At 53.4% G+C, this 13,968-nt stretch overlaps 1 protein-coding gene across 1 annotated transcript; it reads left to right on the top strand.

Moving 5' to 3' along the window:
- The first annotated feature begins 1,303 nt into the window (after window positions 1–1,303).
- On the top strand, window positions 1,304–11,463 carry LRIT1 (leucine rich repeat, Ig-like and transmembrane domains 1). The gene is made up of 4 exons (XM_058542635.1): window positions 1,304–1,425; window positions 4,821–5,287; window positions 8,772–9,077; window positions 10,335–11,463. Exons 1-4 carry the CDS (start codon window positions 1,304–1,306, stop codon window positions 11,303–11,305), a joined length of 1,866 nt encoding a protein of 621 aa, XP_058398618.1. The 3' UTR covers window positions 11,306–11,463.
- The last annotated feature ends 2,505 nt before the right edge of the window (window positions 11,464–13,968 follow it).

The following is a 13,968-nucleotide window of genomic DNA, read 5'->3' as shown; positions in this document are numbered from 1 at the left end:
ACGGGGACCAACATTTCCTGGAAGCCAATATAGTCAAAACAGGCCTGGAGCAGAGCTAGGCACCTCCCGCGTGCAGGTATCTGCCTTGGTCACACCTCACAGGTCTAGGCCTGCCTGAGACTAAAGAAACTTCTGGAAAAGCCAAAGGAGCCAGGTGGGGCATGCCAGACTGGAGAGCAAAGCCTCGGGGTCAAATGTGAAGAATGAATGAGTGTAAGGTGGTAGCTGGGTGGGATGAGGTGGGGGGAGGGAACAACGGTAAAAATTGGAAGGGCCTTCTCTAAAAACTCGGAGATCTCGCTCTGGGACCTTCCTTGGAGAATGACGACCGGAGGAGGGGCGCTCTGTCCTCACGTGGCGACACCTCACGCCTTCCGCATTAGTGGGAATGCCCAGGAGGGCTTGGCCCAAACAGCCGTGTTCTAGACTGGGTGTCCACAGGGTGCCCAGGGAGCAGCTGCCTGCCCCGCAGCCTGGGAGAATTCACGGCCCATGAGAGACACTTCGGAGGTCCCCCAGAAATATCTGAATCTTCCCACCTCCTCTGTGAGCAGGAGCTTGTCAGGGCCAGCGAAATGGGATGCTTACTACTCACGAGAGAGCTTCTGTTCCCACAGGCTGGCAAGGTCTGGGAATCAACAGCCTGAGTAGAGTAACATTGCTTCCCTTTCTCAGATGAGAACACGGAGGCCAAGAGAGACCACAGGACTTATCCAAGGTCACAGCCTGGAAATGGAAGAGCTGGGATTTGAACCTAGGCTGGGCCTGGCCCTGGAGCTAGGGCTCTTTCTAATGCCTTCACCGCCCTCATCTCACTGCTTTTTCACTACAAAATAGTGTCACAGGAGAGAATTTCCAACGGCCCTTGTCAGGGGCCAGGGTCTGTCTTCACCTTCTCTGAGTCCAGGCACCCCAGCGGGGTCTGTGCAGCCCACAGCCCGGCAGGCATGGGCGGCTTTGCAGGAGGGCAGCCCAGCCGGCCGTTCCAGCAGCCGCTTGTCCCTGGGTGGCTGCCCACCTGCCCCACCTTGCAGCGCCCTGGCCTCTCTAGGCCTGGGGCTGTTGCTACGGAAGGGGATCCCTCACCCCACCCCAGGACTGGGTGATTTCAGGAAGCAATAAGCCGCTGAGTGCTGTGGCCGGAGCTCCCTCCCTAATCCCCAGCCTGTCCTTGTTTATCCAATGGCTGGGGGTGGGGGGAGGGGGGCAATGAGCCAGTGGGCAGCTGCTGGGCTTGCTGGGCCAGCAGGACAGAGCAGTCCAGGGACAGGCCCCTGCCTGGGCTACAGAGGAGCCAGGAGCCATGAGGGTGGCAGTGGGCATGCTCTGGCTCCTGGCCCTCGGGGGGCACCCCCAAGCCCGGGGCTCCTGCCCTTCTCAGTGCAGCTGCAGTCTCCACATCCTGGGCGATGGCAGCAAGGCGAGGTATGGCGCCACGTGTGTGGGATGGGTAGCCCAGCCCCGTTGCTCTACCGGCTAGGTTGGATTGGATGCAGGCTCCTCAGACCACGGCCAGGTGAGATCTCCATCTCCCTGCCACTTGGGGCCCAGGGGTCCTATGGGGCTGGTCTGTGCTGCATTATCTTCCAGCCAGCAGGGTGTGGCTCTGCCTGGGAGGTGCCAGGTACCTTTATACATGGGGTTGGGGGTGGGGCACAGGAGTGCCAGCTCCAGGAAATCCTTCCTGAGTCCTCCGCCAGGATGCCCGTGGAGAGGAACCCTCCTCTGGGCACAGGAAGTCTCCCCCTTACCTCTTCTTTTCCTCTCCTTCCTTCCTTCCACTCCATCATCCTCTATATCTCCCCAGTCCCTTCCCAGGCCTCTTCCATTCTCTTGCCTCACCTCCAATCAAATCTTACCACCCCACCCACGAGGGACCACCTGCCTCCTCATGCCCCCACTCCCCAGCTTTGGGTCTCCTCTGGCCCAGCCCCCAGCAGCCTCAGCCTCGACCCCTTTCTATGAGCTCTCTGAAAGGCCAGGAGTGCCCATTCCACTGGAGGCAAACTCCTCTCCATCCTCAGCCTCTTCTTTGACTTTCCCCAGCCCCTTATCTGAGTCCTGAGAGCACGGCATCCCCTCCTCCCCTCTCCACCACTGTGGCGTGTGGACCCTTGCTTGTCCGCCGCCACTCACGCTCTTTTTCTCCTCGGCAGTCTTTGAACCATCTTTTCTCTGACATCTTCAGCTTATCCATTAATGACCCCTTCTGCGTTTCTCAACTTGCTCAAGGATTTCAGCCCCTGGCTCAGGGCCTTTCCCGCCATCTTTCCAACCTTCTGGAATTCCATCCTCCCTTTCTCCCCTGTCTTAGATGGGTGCTGGGGAGCCAATGATAGTTTCTGATCAGGCAGCAATGTTATCATTGCGACTTTTTCAATGATCCTGGCAATGGGTGTCAGGTTGATTGGGTGTGAGGGGAGGCAGAGAATGGAGAGGCACCCCCAAAAAAGGATACCCCGTATGGTCTGAAGAACAGGAAGAGCTCCATTTTTGGCCCAAATCTCTGGTGCTCCAACTCATTTGGATCATCTGAGGTGAGGGTCCTCTCCCCAAGGGAAGCCAGGGCTGAGCCCTGAGCAGGCCAGGAAACAGCCCATGGCCATTGACAGCTCACTGCGATGAAGAGCCTCTCCTGCCACCCACAGAGAGCACGGGGCTCAGGTTACACAGCAGCGGAGGCAGACCTGCTCCTGGAACCCAAACTTTCATTGCCATTTCTAGAACTCTTCTCGTCAGCTGATGCGGTCATGGGCAGGGACCAGGGGAGGGCTTCTAGTAGTAGGTTAGCCTTGATGGAAAATGAAATTCCAAGGGTAGTTTCCAGGACCCCTAATGTCAGCCAGTGGCCATTCGTTCTGTGAAGCCAGAACTCTCACCGTCAGTTCTACCTGCCTGACAGTCCTACACCTGATACGCACCAGCTTATCTGCGTGGAGCATCCTATGAGGGGCATGAGGCCACGAAAGGCTGTGGGGGCCCTGCGGTCCCCAGTGGCCATAGGCATAGATTGTGCAGTCAGACCGAGGCTCCCTCCATGTCTCAGATGCCTTCCTCAGCCCCCTCTGTAACTGGGGCCTCAGAGGACCCCGTCCTTATGTCTGAGCAGCCCGGGTGACCTGCCCACACTGCACACTCCTGTATTGTGAGCAGAGCATGTGTACCTGTGGGTACTGGGGTTACCCGGGAGGCGGCAGTTAGAGCACCTAGACAGATGTGTCCCCATGCTCTTTGTGCCCAGTTTGCCCCACCAGGAGTCATGCTGTTGGTCTGTGCTGGGCCCTTATTGGTTTCTCTGATCCCTCCCATGACCGCCTTCTCCCCCCTCCAGGACATCTTTTCCCATTAACTCCCTTCCTCCCACCCACATCCGGACCTTCCTCCTTGCAACACCCAGTCCTCTAGTATCATTGAAAATATCATGGCCTTCAATGCTCTCTCTTCCTTAGCTAGATTACAAGCTGTATGGGGACAGGGGCTGTGGGTCTGATATTCTTTGGAATCCCACAGCACCCATCACTCAGTAGGGGTTCCACGGATGTCTGAAGCATATGAGTGGATGGAAGTAACTGTGCCTTTTGTGGGCACTGTTGACAAGGAAAAACAAGCCCAGCCTGGCTGACTTTGAGTAGAGTATGGAGTGAAGCTGATGGATGCTAGTGCAGTGTGTCTGTTACACCAGGAAGCCCAGACATGAGCAATGTGTTATGACATTACATGCGCATTACATTGCAACCTCCCTTAGCACAGCGAAACATGGCCACTGACCCCACCTCCTCCAGCGTGAGCGCAGCAGCCCTCCAGGTGACATGGCTGCACAAGGAGTCCCTCACACCCAGCCTCCAAGTTTTATCTTCTTGAGAACCTTTCCCTTTTTCCCTTATGTAGATGTGATAGCATACAACACAGCACCGAACTATAGGCTCCTTGAGGGCAGAGACTGCTTCCTCTTATCCCTATATCCTCTGCTTTAATGTCAAACTCAATAGAACAAGGTTTAAGAAGTAACTGTTTGGGCAGAAGGAGCATTGGAAAGAGCTAGGAAGACCGCCCGTCTCCCTTCAGTGCTGGGCTGCAGAAATTTACAACAGTGGTCCAAGCACTGGGTCCTAGGGTGACAGGCACATAGGGCTGGGACACACATCGCCTCATTTACACTCCGAAACCGCCCTGTGAGGTGGAGTCTACTATTATGGGGAAACTGAGGCAAAGAGAGGTTAGGTAATAAACTCATGGGGACACAGCCAGCAAGCCAAGAGCCCAGATGTGGATCCAACCGCGGGCTGCGAAGTCCCAGCTCCTACACACCGTGATCATTTCTTGGTCCCTCAGAGTCAGGAGAGGCTGAGGTGCTTCCGTTTCTGATGCCCTTGGTGTATTTTTTGAAAAATGAAGAAAGGCCAAAATGGTTACAAAAACTGAGGTCTAATTTAACAACCGAAGGCATGTATCACACATACGCAATGCGGCGATGCACAAACTGGTCTCGGACTTGCCAACACTGTTGGTTCTTACTGCACTGCAGGGGGTGTGGGCTGGAAAGGACATGACGGTTCAAGCTTGAGGTCCTTCAGGCCAGTGGTCGGGACCAAACGGCCCTCCTGGGACCCCTGTGGAAGGCTCTGAAAGCAAGACCCCCGCAAAGAAAACAGCGGAGGCTGCTTGTTTCCGCCCGTCTCCAGGGCCCGCCACAGCTTGGAGCCTGGGTTTGGGGTCCCGCGTTCCGTGCAGACCGGGAGGCCTCTCGGAGGGAGGGAGGGCAGGGGAGGCTCTCCGACCCCACGGGACGCTCGCTCAACTCTCCCCATTTCTGTGACCAGGACGGTGGTGTGCAGAGACCCTGACATGACGCTGCCGCCCGCGGCCGTCCCTCCGGACACCTCCCGACTGCGCCTGGAGCGCACGGCCATCCGCAGGCTGCCCGGCGAGCCCTTCCGGCCGCTCGGCCGCCTGGAGCAGCTGTGGCTGCCCTACAACGCGCTGGGCGAGCTGGGCGCCCTCGTGCTGCGCGGCCTGCGTCGCCTGCGCGAGCTGCGCCTGCCCGGGAACCGCCTGGCCGCCTTCCCCTGGGCGGCGCTCAGGGACGCCCCCCAGCTGCGGCTGCTGGACCTGCAGGCCAACTGCCTCGCCGCCGTGCCGCCCGAGGCCGCGCGCTTCCTGCGCAACCTCACCTTCCTCGACCTCTCCAGCAACCAGCTGCTGAGGCTCCCGCAGGAGCTGCTCGCCGCCTGGGCTCCCCTGCAGACCGGGCCCTCCGTTCCCGGCCACCGCGCCAGGCTGGTCCTAGGTAAGAGATGGCATCCTCCCCTTGGAACCACCTTGGTGAGTCTTGGGGTCTTGGGCAAGTTCCCAAGCCTGTCTGAATCTGGATTCTTTGTCTGGAAAATAGAAACCATCCCTGCCTTCTGGGTTTGAGTGAAGATTGAGTGAGAGGCACACCTGGGCCGGTTTAGGAGCTCCAGCTCCAAGTCAGACTGCCACAGCTCAAATCCTAGCTCTGCCTCTGACTAGCTGTGTGTCCTGGGGCAAGTTACTTAGCTTCTCTGTGCCTTGGTTACCTTCTGTAAAGAGATGATGATAATATCTATCTCAAATGGTTAGTGTGGGTAAAAAGAGCTTAGCACGCAGTAGGTGCTTGTGGCAGGTAGGTGATGTGCCATCCAGATGCCCATCAAGGTGGGACTGGCTGCCCAGTTTCTGGTATGCTGTTGGAAGCCGCCTTCAGCGGTCAGCCCCCTCAGAGGCAGCCTCAGCCGCAGAGCAGCCTCCACAAGGCCACATACCCTTTCTGCAGACGGCCCTCATCCAAAAACCTGTCCGGGTGGGAGCCCAACAGCCCAGCCACTTGGGACGACTCTGAGGGGCTCTTCCAGCTCCAGAGCCCCGGGGTTCACCAGGCCCGCATTGCATCACAGCTCCGGTCTCCTCCTGCTTCCTTCCTTTCTCCCTCAATAAACAGCCTGCGTGTTAATCTTCTCTGAATCGGCTTCCAGTACAGCTTTCAACAGTCTTCCAGGCACGTGAATCCCCCTCCCCCTTGCGAGTCTCCTCTGAGCACCAGGTATTCTTACATGGAAGGTGGTCGCGCTCTTTGCTAACTGGTCCGTCCTTACATCCTTACTAATGCATTGGTATTAGTGTGACACTGAGGTTTCCCTAAACTCCTAGCTTCCTCATAGAACTTGACCCTCCCCACGTCCCGGGGGTAAATGGTGCCAGTACAGTGAGCTTTGTTTTGCAGATGAACAAACGTAACCTGGGGTGAGTCAGTGTGGGTTTGGGCCTAGGGCTCCTGTCACACAGGCTGCTTCTCTTTCCCCCGTCCATGAGGGCAGGAACCACAGTGGGGTCCTGGAGGGCAGGGTGGGCAGTGGTGGGTGGGTAGAATCAGAAGAGAGACCTCACCTCCTGGGAGGGACTGTCTGGATGCCTCACTTCCTGGAAGCAGGCCGGGGAACAGCAGGCCCCGTTCCAGCTCCATCCACCCTGGATAAACTTTCTCAGCTGATAAAGGACATGGTATAGGGTAGTACTTATATGGAAAAAATTGTTGTTTATTTGAAAATCAGAGTTCACTGAGTGTCCTTTTTTTTCTAAATCCGGTAACTCTATTCCCACAACCATGTCAGGTAGCCAGGGCAACCGGTGTTGACCTAGCGTTGCAAATAAGGAAAATGAGGGCCCAGAGACGGTACCCTGAGACTCAGTTGCCCAAATCAGAGTTAAATGGGTTACCCAGCTGGCCTCTTTCTTTCATTGATTCCTTCCTGTTTCTAGCAAACCAGTGGCTTCTGAGGGGAACCAGATCTCCTTTCCTGCCCAAGGCACCTGCTGGAGGGTGACAGGTGGGGGCATAACTCATTCTGGAAAATTAATTTTGGTTTTAATTGCACAACTTATTCATGAATATATGTAAATATTTAAAATATTACAGAAAAGGCTCAAGACCCTTTTGTCTCTTCTTCCATTTCCAGTTCCTCCTCTCCCTCCTCACAGGTAGCCAGGATTATGTTTATTTGCGTGTTCCCTGTCTTTCACAGTACTTTTACATACACATACATGTATACATACATATACATACATGCACATAGAAGTCGTATCTGTGTGTTTTATATAAAATTTCATCATATTGTACGTATAAACCAGCATCAACTGTTTCATCCAGCAATAGGTCTTGGAGATCTTTGTAAGTTACTGCAAATGGATCGACTTCATTTTTTTAAACTCCTGCATAATATTCCATAGTATAGCTATACTATAGTTTATTTAGCCATTTCCCCTTGAACGGACCTTTAAATTGTTTCCAGTATTTTGTTAACACCTATGATGCCACAGAGAACATTCCTGACAATTCATCCTTGTGCGCGCAGACATGTTTCTCTAGGAGAGGAACCGAGAGTGGAATTGCGAGGTCCTGGAGTGTGCACGCCGGACGTTTTAATATCAGTCTGATGGTCTCTCAAGTGGCTGAGCCGATTCTCACCTCCCACCACGGTGTGTGAGACCACCCACATGAGTGTTCACTCTGCAAGTTTATTTGCATGCCTGCCAGTGTGTGGGCTCAATTCTAGGTGCTTAGGATACAGCAGAGGACAAGGTAGATGAAAATTATTCCTTCATAAAGCTAATAATTAAAACAGCCAGAATGTTTAGCTTTCGCCGATCTGACAGGTACAAGTTTCACTGTGGTTTAACTTTGCCATCTGCATGAGTTCTTTGGGGACTCTCTTGTCACGGTGAAAGCCAGATAGCTCACCACCAGAGCTGGGCAGTGATGACCCTTGGGGGGCGGATGTGTCATTAAATGCATTGAACCAGTGACACAGGGTAGCAGCCCCCGGTGGGATGGGTGAGGGGGTGGGTGGGAGAAGGGACTGGCACCCTCCCAGCTAGTGCTCAAAGGGGCCTGAGAGTCATGGATGTCCAAGCACATCTGAATGCACCCTTCCCAACCCTGGACATTTCCCCTTCCAAATATATCCAATATAAGTATGTAAAGATGTAATATGCCATTGATTATTAGACGCAGTATCAAATTTAGTAACAATCTTTGGGGGATAAAAGGGGCATCATATTAAATGCATTTATTTTGTATTTCAGAAATGCAAACACATAAAAAGGAATTGTGCCTTAGAACTGGGGACACACGGTCCCCCTCTATCTATTGAAGGCTCTTTGACAGGGTGGGTGCCGTGACCTGCTTTCAGCTCTATAAAGATGTTCAGTTTTAAAGCAAAGAGGGCTGGGGATGTGACACAGGATTTGATTTTCTGGCCATCTCACTCCTCTCCTTTTGAGCCTGTGTCCAAGGGACCATGGCTCAGAACAACCACCCTCATTGCTGGGGTGATGCTGAAAGTGTCATTTATACTGAAAGGACAGGGGTCAAGGGTCAGGGATCATGAAGCATTTCTAGAAATGGATTTTGGCATTGCAATTATTGCTGAAATACTCACTGCCTGGCCAGTAGCCTGAAAGGATCAGTCCAAGAACGGGAGGAGTGATTGCCAATCGTGTCGGTATGCTGTATGGCCTACCCAGTGCTTAATATGACTTATCTTCATTTCTGCGTATAGCAACCCTGAAAGGGAAGTAATGCTGTCATTCAAGATGAAGAACCAGTGAGCTGGACAGGAGCTGGGCCTGGAGGCCAGTTCTGCTGACTCTGAGCTCAGGACCTGCCTTGTCCTCCCTCCCCGAGGGGACTGGGAGCTGGGCCTGGGGATCTGCATAGCGAGGCCTCACCTTTTGCCTCTCCTCTCGCTTTGCAGGGCTGCAGGACAACCCCTGGGTGTGTGACTGCCGACTCCACGACCTGGTCCGTTTCCTGGAAGTCTGGGCCCCAAACCTGGCCTTCATAGAGGCCAGGCTGAGGTGCGCCAGTCCTCGCAGCCTGGCCGGAGTGGCCTTCAGCCAACTGGAACTGAGGAAGTGCCAGAGCCCAGAGCTCCGTCCAGGGGTGGCCAACATCAGGTCCCCTTTGGGCAGCACAGTATTGCTACGTTGTGGGGCCACCGGGGTCCCTGGGCCCGAGATGAGCTGGAGGAGGGCCAGCGGGCACCCACTCAATGGCACAGGTGTGTGAGCGACAGAGGGGGCTGTGCTGAGATCCCAGACGGGGCAAGTGGTTGGCATCCCTGGTCGCCAGGGTCAGGTTTGCTACGGAGAGGGAGGTGGGCTGAGCAAGGCTGTTTACTCCCCTTCCATTTGAGTGGAGTTGGACAGGCTCCGCCCAGAGGCACTGCATGGGGAGAGTGGCTTCAGTGATGATGATGGCTCTCAACCTGTCCTATCAGAGCCCACCAGTCGCTCTTCACAGACTCAGGGCCCACCCTGAGAGGAACAAAATACCGGCTTTTGGTAAAAGATACTCTCTTAGTGTGTTTAATGTTCATAGTAAGTTTCCCAGTTGTAAATATGAAGCCAGTATCACTGGGAGTAGTTGATGATCTGTTGGGCTCTTCGTGTGTTGTGTATTGTGCACATGATGTCCTTGAACTTTAAAGAGCAACCTGATTCTCCTGCTTATTTTGCATATAAGTAACCTGAGGCTCTGAGAGGCTAAGTGCTCAGCCTACATCACACGCTGGTACAAGGAGGAGCTGGGAGTCCAGTGCAGCCTGGCCGACTCCACAGCGTGCGCTCTTTTTGCCACGCTCTGTAGACAGAGATGGTTCATCTCTGGCACTGGAAGGGGGTGGGTGGGAGTTGCAAGAGCCGTGGCCCACCAACATGCAGAAAGGGGTCAAGGAGGAATCGTTTCTTACACCTGACCAGAAAAGCTTACGTCCCTCCCAGCTTTCTTCTGTGTCTCCCTCAACTAGGTTGGCAGGTGTTGCTCTAGGACTTGTTTGAAATCAACTCACAAACAAAATTGTATAAGGAGCTCCATACGTAAGACAGAAAGTGAAGATGCTCTGATTGATGTGGCAGTGGTGCTGGGCAGGGGAGGGGAGAGCACTTCTGGCTGGGCCCCTGCCTCATGTTCACCCCCTGACCCACCTTACCCCCAAGGCACCTGCCCGCCGCCCCTAGGGGTCAGCTCTGAGGAACTGCAGGGCCAGCAGAACAGAACTTGAACATTTCAATTTAGGAGGCAGATCATCTTTAGACTCTGCTTCAGCCTGGGGCTCCAGGGAGGCCCCAAATTTGAGCCCAGGAGATCTCGATCCCTTGGGCTAGTTGAAGAAAAGTTGAATGACTCCCATGTGTTCTCGGGATAACAGGGTCTTCAGCAGAGTGTGCACAGCCCAGGGGCTGGGAACTTGGCCCTGAAAGGAAGCCTGGGGCAGGTGGGCCCGTTCCTTCTCCCACGTGTGCCTCTTTCCCCACAGTGCACCAGGAAGTCTCCAGTGATGGCACGAGCTGGACGCTGCTGGGCCTGCCTGCGGTCTCACATGTTGACTCTGGAGACTACGTTTGCCAGGCCAAGAACTTCCTGGGAGCCTCTGAGACTCTCATCTCCCTGGTTGTCACCGAGCCCCAGACTTCCACAGAACATGGTGGAACCCAGGGGGCACTGTGGACAGGCGAGGGGGCGGAAGCTGCTGCGTACAACAACAAGCTGGTGGCCAGGCATGTCCCCCACATCCCCGAGCTTGCTGTCCTGGCCACGGGACCCCCTGTGCCCAACGTGAAGGAGGAGCTGGCCCTCCAGCACTTCCAGATGGGTGCCCCAGGAAAGCGCTCAGAGGGGCAGGCGGGACTCCAGGAGGCCCGAATGGTGACGTATCTCAAGGTGGTGGGAGACACTTACCACAGTGTGACCTTGGTGTGGAAGGCCCCCCAGGCCAGGAACACAACTATGTTCAGTGTCCTCTATGCCGTCTTTGGGCAGCGTGACATGCGCCGGGTGATGGTGCAGCCCGGGAAGACCAGCATCACCATCCACGGGCTGGAGCCCAAGACCAAGTACGTGGCGTGTGTCTGCGTGAGGGGCTTCGGGCCCCGGAAGGAGCAGTGTATCATCTTCTCCACTGACGAGGTGGTGGACGCCGAGGCCACCCAGCGGCTCATCAACGTGGTAGTGATCAGTGTGGCCACCGTCATTGCCCTGCCCCTCACGCTACTCGTCTGCTGCAGCGCTGTCCAGAGGCGCTGCCGCAAGTGCCACACCGGGGGCACCGCCGAGGCCACGGGTGCCTACGTCAACCTGGAGAGGCTCGGCCACAGCGAGGACGGCTCGGAGGAGCTGTTCCGGCACAGCCTCAGTGAGGTCGACAGGCTCCTCTCAGCCCGTTCCAGCCTGGACTCTCAGGCCCTGGGGGTCAGGGGGAGCAGACGGATCAATGAGTACTTCTGCTGAGGGGCACGCTCCCCCCACGCACACAGATGCCCACACACCTGCTCCCGTCCTCCAGTCTCCCTCTTCTACTCCCTCACCCTCACTCTGACACCTGAGTCCTTGCTGAGCCACTCTTACCCACTTGGGTACCTGCTTACTCATACACTCACACACAACAACAGCAGCTAACACTTATTAAGCACTTACTTTGTGCCCAGAAGTGTTCTTAGTGCTTTATATGCATTAACTCATTTAATTCTTCTAACAACTCTGCAGCAGGCATTACTATTCTCCCCATTTTCCTAGAGAAGAAAGAGGGGGATTAAGTAACTTGCCCATGTCAGTAAGTTTTTGCTGCATAACAAATAAAAGCAAAATATCAGTGGTATACAGCAAGAAGAACTCATTTTCACACAACCCACGGGTCTGTGGGTTGACTGGGGTGACTCTGCTCCATGTGTCCTACGTGGGGCCCAGGATGGAGGGTCAGTGGCCACCTGGGGCAGGCTTCTTTCATGGAGAGGTCAGACAATATCAGAGGAATGAGCAAAAACATGCGATGCCTCTTAAGCTCTTGGCTTAGAACTAGCACACGGCCACGTCTGCCCATTTTCTATCTGTCAGAGCAATCCCATGGCCAAACACAACTTTAATGGGGCAGGAGAGGACAGTTCTCCAATGGAGGTGATGTGGGGCAGGGAATATTTTGCTGGGCAGTGATTCTCTTCTACCGTGTTGCCCACAAGGACACAGCTAGAAAGTGGCAGCTCTGGAATTTGGACCAGGCAACTGATCACAGAGTTGCTAGTCCTTACCGCTCTCCTACACTGCATCTTGATCACATTTGTGCTGACTCATAGGCACTCGCACACACAGTCTCTTTATGCGTTAGTCACGTGCATACGGTCACATGCGTACACACAGAGACATGCAGCGTGCCCTCACTGTGCACACTCACAGATTCTAACATTTTTTCTCTGGGTGCCATTCTGCCTAGAGATAATCATTTGATCTTCAATAAATTCTAGAGGTTTGGATGATCCCCAAAAGACTACTGCTCAATTACTCTCAGAATGTCAGGCTGGAGGGATCTGACAGACCCTCCGTGGTGGGTGGTACAGTACACCGATGCTGTCTGGCACACAGCTCACCTCTGTCCCCAAGGAGCAGCCTTTGTGATTCTTATGAAACTTACCTGGGTTCCTGAGGGTGTCTCAGAGCCTTCCTGGTCACCCTAAGCCACTTCAAAGGGGATTACTCTTCAGTTTGCTGAAAGCTGGGAAAGCTCTGAGATGTCATCTCTGTGCACAGGAGAAGGCAGACGTTCCCAGCAGAAGGGCCGATGTTGTGTTTTGTCTGCAGGACTGAGCTCTAATGAGGGGAGCGTCAAGGGCAGGTTGGTGCCAAGGCCTTTGGGTAACAACTGAGGAAATTTGGGGACAGCAAGTGATCCAAAGGAACGATTTTGCTAGTATCACCTAAGAGACTCTGTGTTGTGTTGGGCATTTGCCAGATGTAGGCTAGTGTGATGCAGTGATTTCTAAAGTTACTGTACTCCCCCTTGCATTTACAAAAGACCTTATAACCTATGACCTTACAACATATTTTCCTATTTTCTCTCATTTGATCCTCATAACATTGCATTATAGAGGCTGGGCTACTTGATTTTACAGATGAGGAAACAGATGCCCAAAGAGTTGAATAATTTATGGAGGCTGCTCATGGATTTTCTTGGAGGATCCTGGTCTGTGATAACTTTCTGGCCAGGCTGAGGGTCTTTATTCAGTGTTGATCTCTGCAGTGTAATACACAGCAGGTTCACTATGGATTTTTTCAAGCAACCAAAACCTGGGCTCAAAACCTTGAGAGCGCCAGTATTTCCATATGTGGATATTTTCTGCCCATCACCTGGAGGGTGCACGTGACTATAACTAGTGGGCCATAGCCATTGGTAAGAGAAATTATTTGGTTGGAAGATGACAAAACCACTGTCTGCATCATGGGTCAGCACTTTTTTCTTTAAAGAAAGCCAGATAGTAAATATTTTGGGGTCTGTTGCTACTGCCCAAGTCTGCTGATGTAGTACGAAAGCAGCCATAGATAATATGTTAGTTAATGGGCATGAATGTGTTCCAATAAAATGTTATTTGCAAAAACAGGTGGCACACTGGATTTGGCTCCCAGGCTGCAGTTCACCAACTCTTGGTCTAGATTTATAAAGGCATTTCTGCTGTGTCTTGGGAGACCCAGATTCAATTCTGAGTGTTTGATATAGAGATTGACAGGCATTCCTAAAATTAGAACAAATATAAGGGCAATGGATGAAAGCAACCATCTGTTGAAATGAGAAAGAGGCTTTCTCTAAATGATTGACTGAGCCAATGAAGATTGAACAATTATTGGCCCAAAGACAACTAACAGTCAGTTTTATTGAACTTTGAAGAAAATTCAGGAACTTGAAAGCAAGAATTTGTTAGTATTTATCCAATATTGTGTGTGTGTGTGTGAGTGTGTGTGTAAAAGAGAGAGAGTGAGAGAGAGAGAAGATTCAAACTTTCCAATGATTCATTAAGACCTACCTTGGTGGTCTGGATGGAATGGCCCCCAAATGGTCAGTCTCCCAATACCCATCTATCAGCCTTCCTTTGTATGTTCTATCTTCTCTGATTTGCCCTTGTAGAGAA

Source organism: Diceros bicornis, chromosome 6, assembly GCF_020826845.1.
Source record: "Diceros bicornis minor isolate mBicDic1 chromosome 6, mDicBic1.mat.cur, whole genome shotgun sequence".
NCBI classification, from domain to species: Eukaryota; Metazoa; Chordata; class Mammalia; order Perissodactyla; family Rhinocerotidae; genus Diceros; species Diceros bicornis.
The sequence above is the reverse complement of the archived record's forward strand: the minus strand, read 5'-3'. Positions and strand labels throughout refer to the sequence as shown.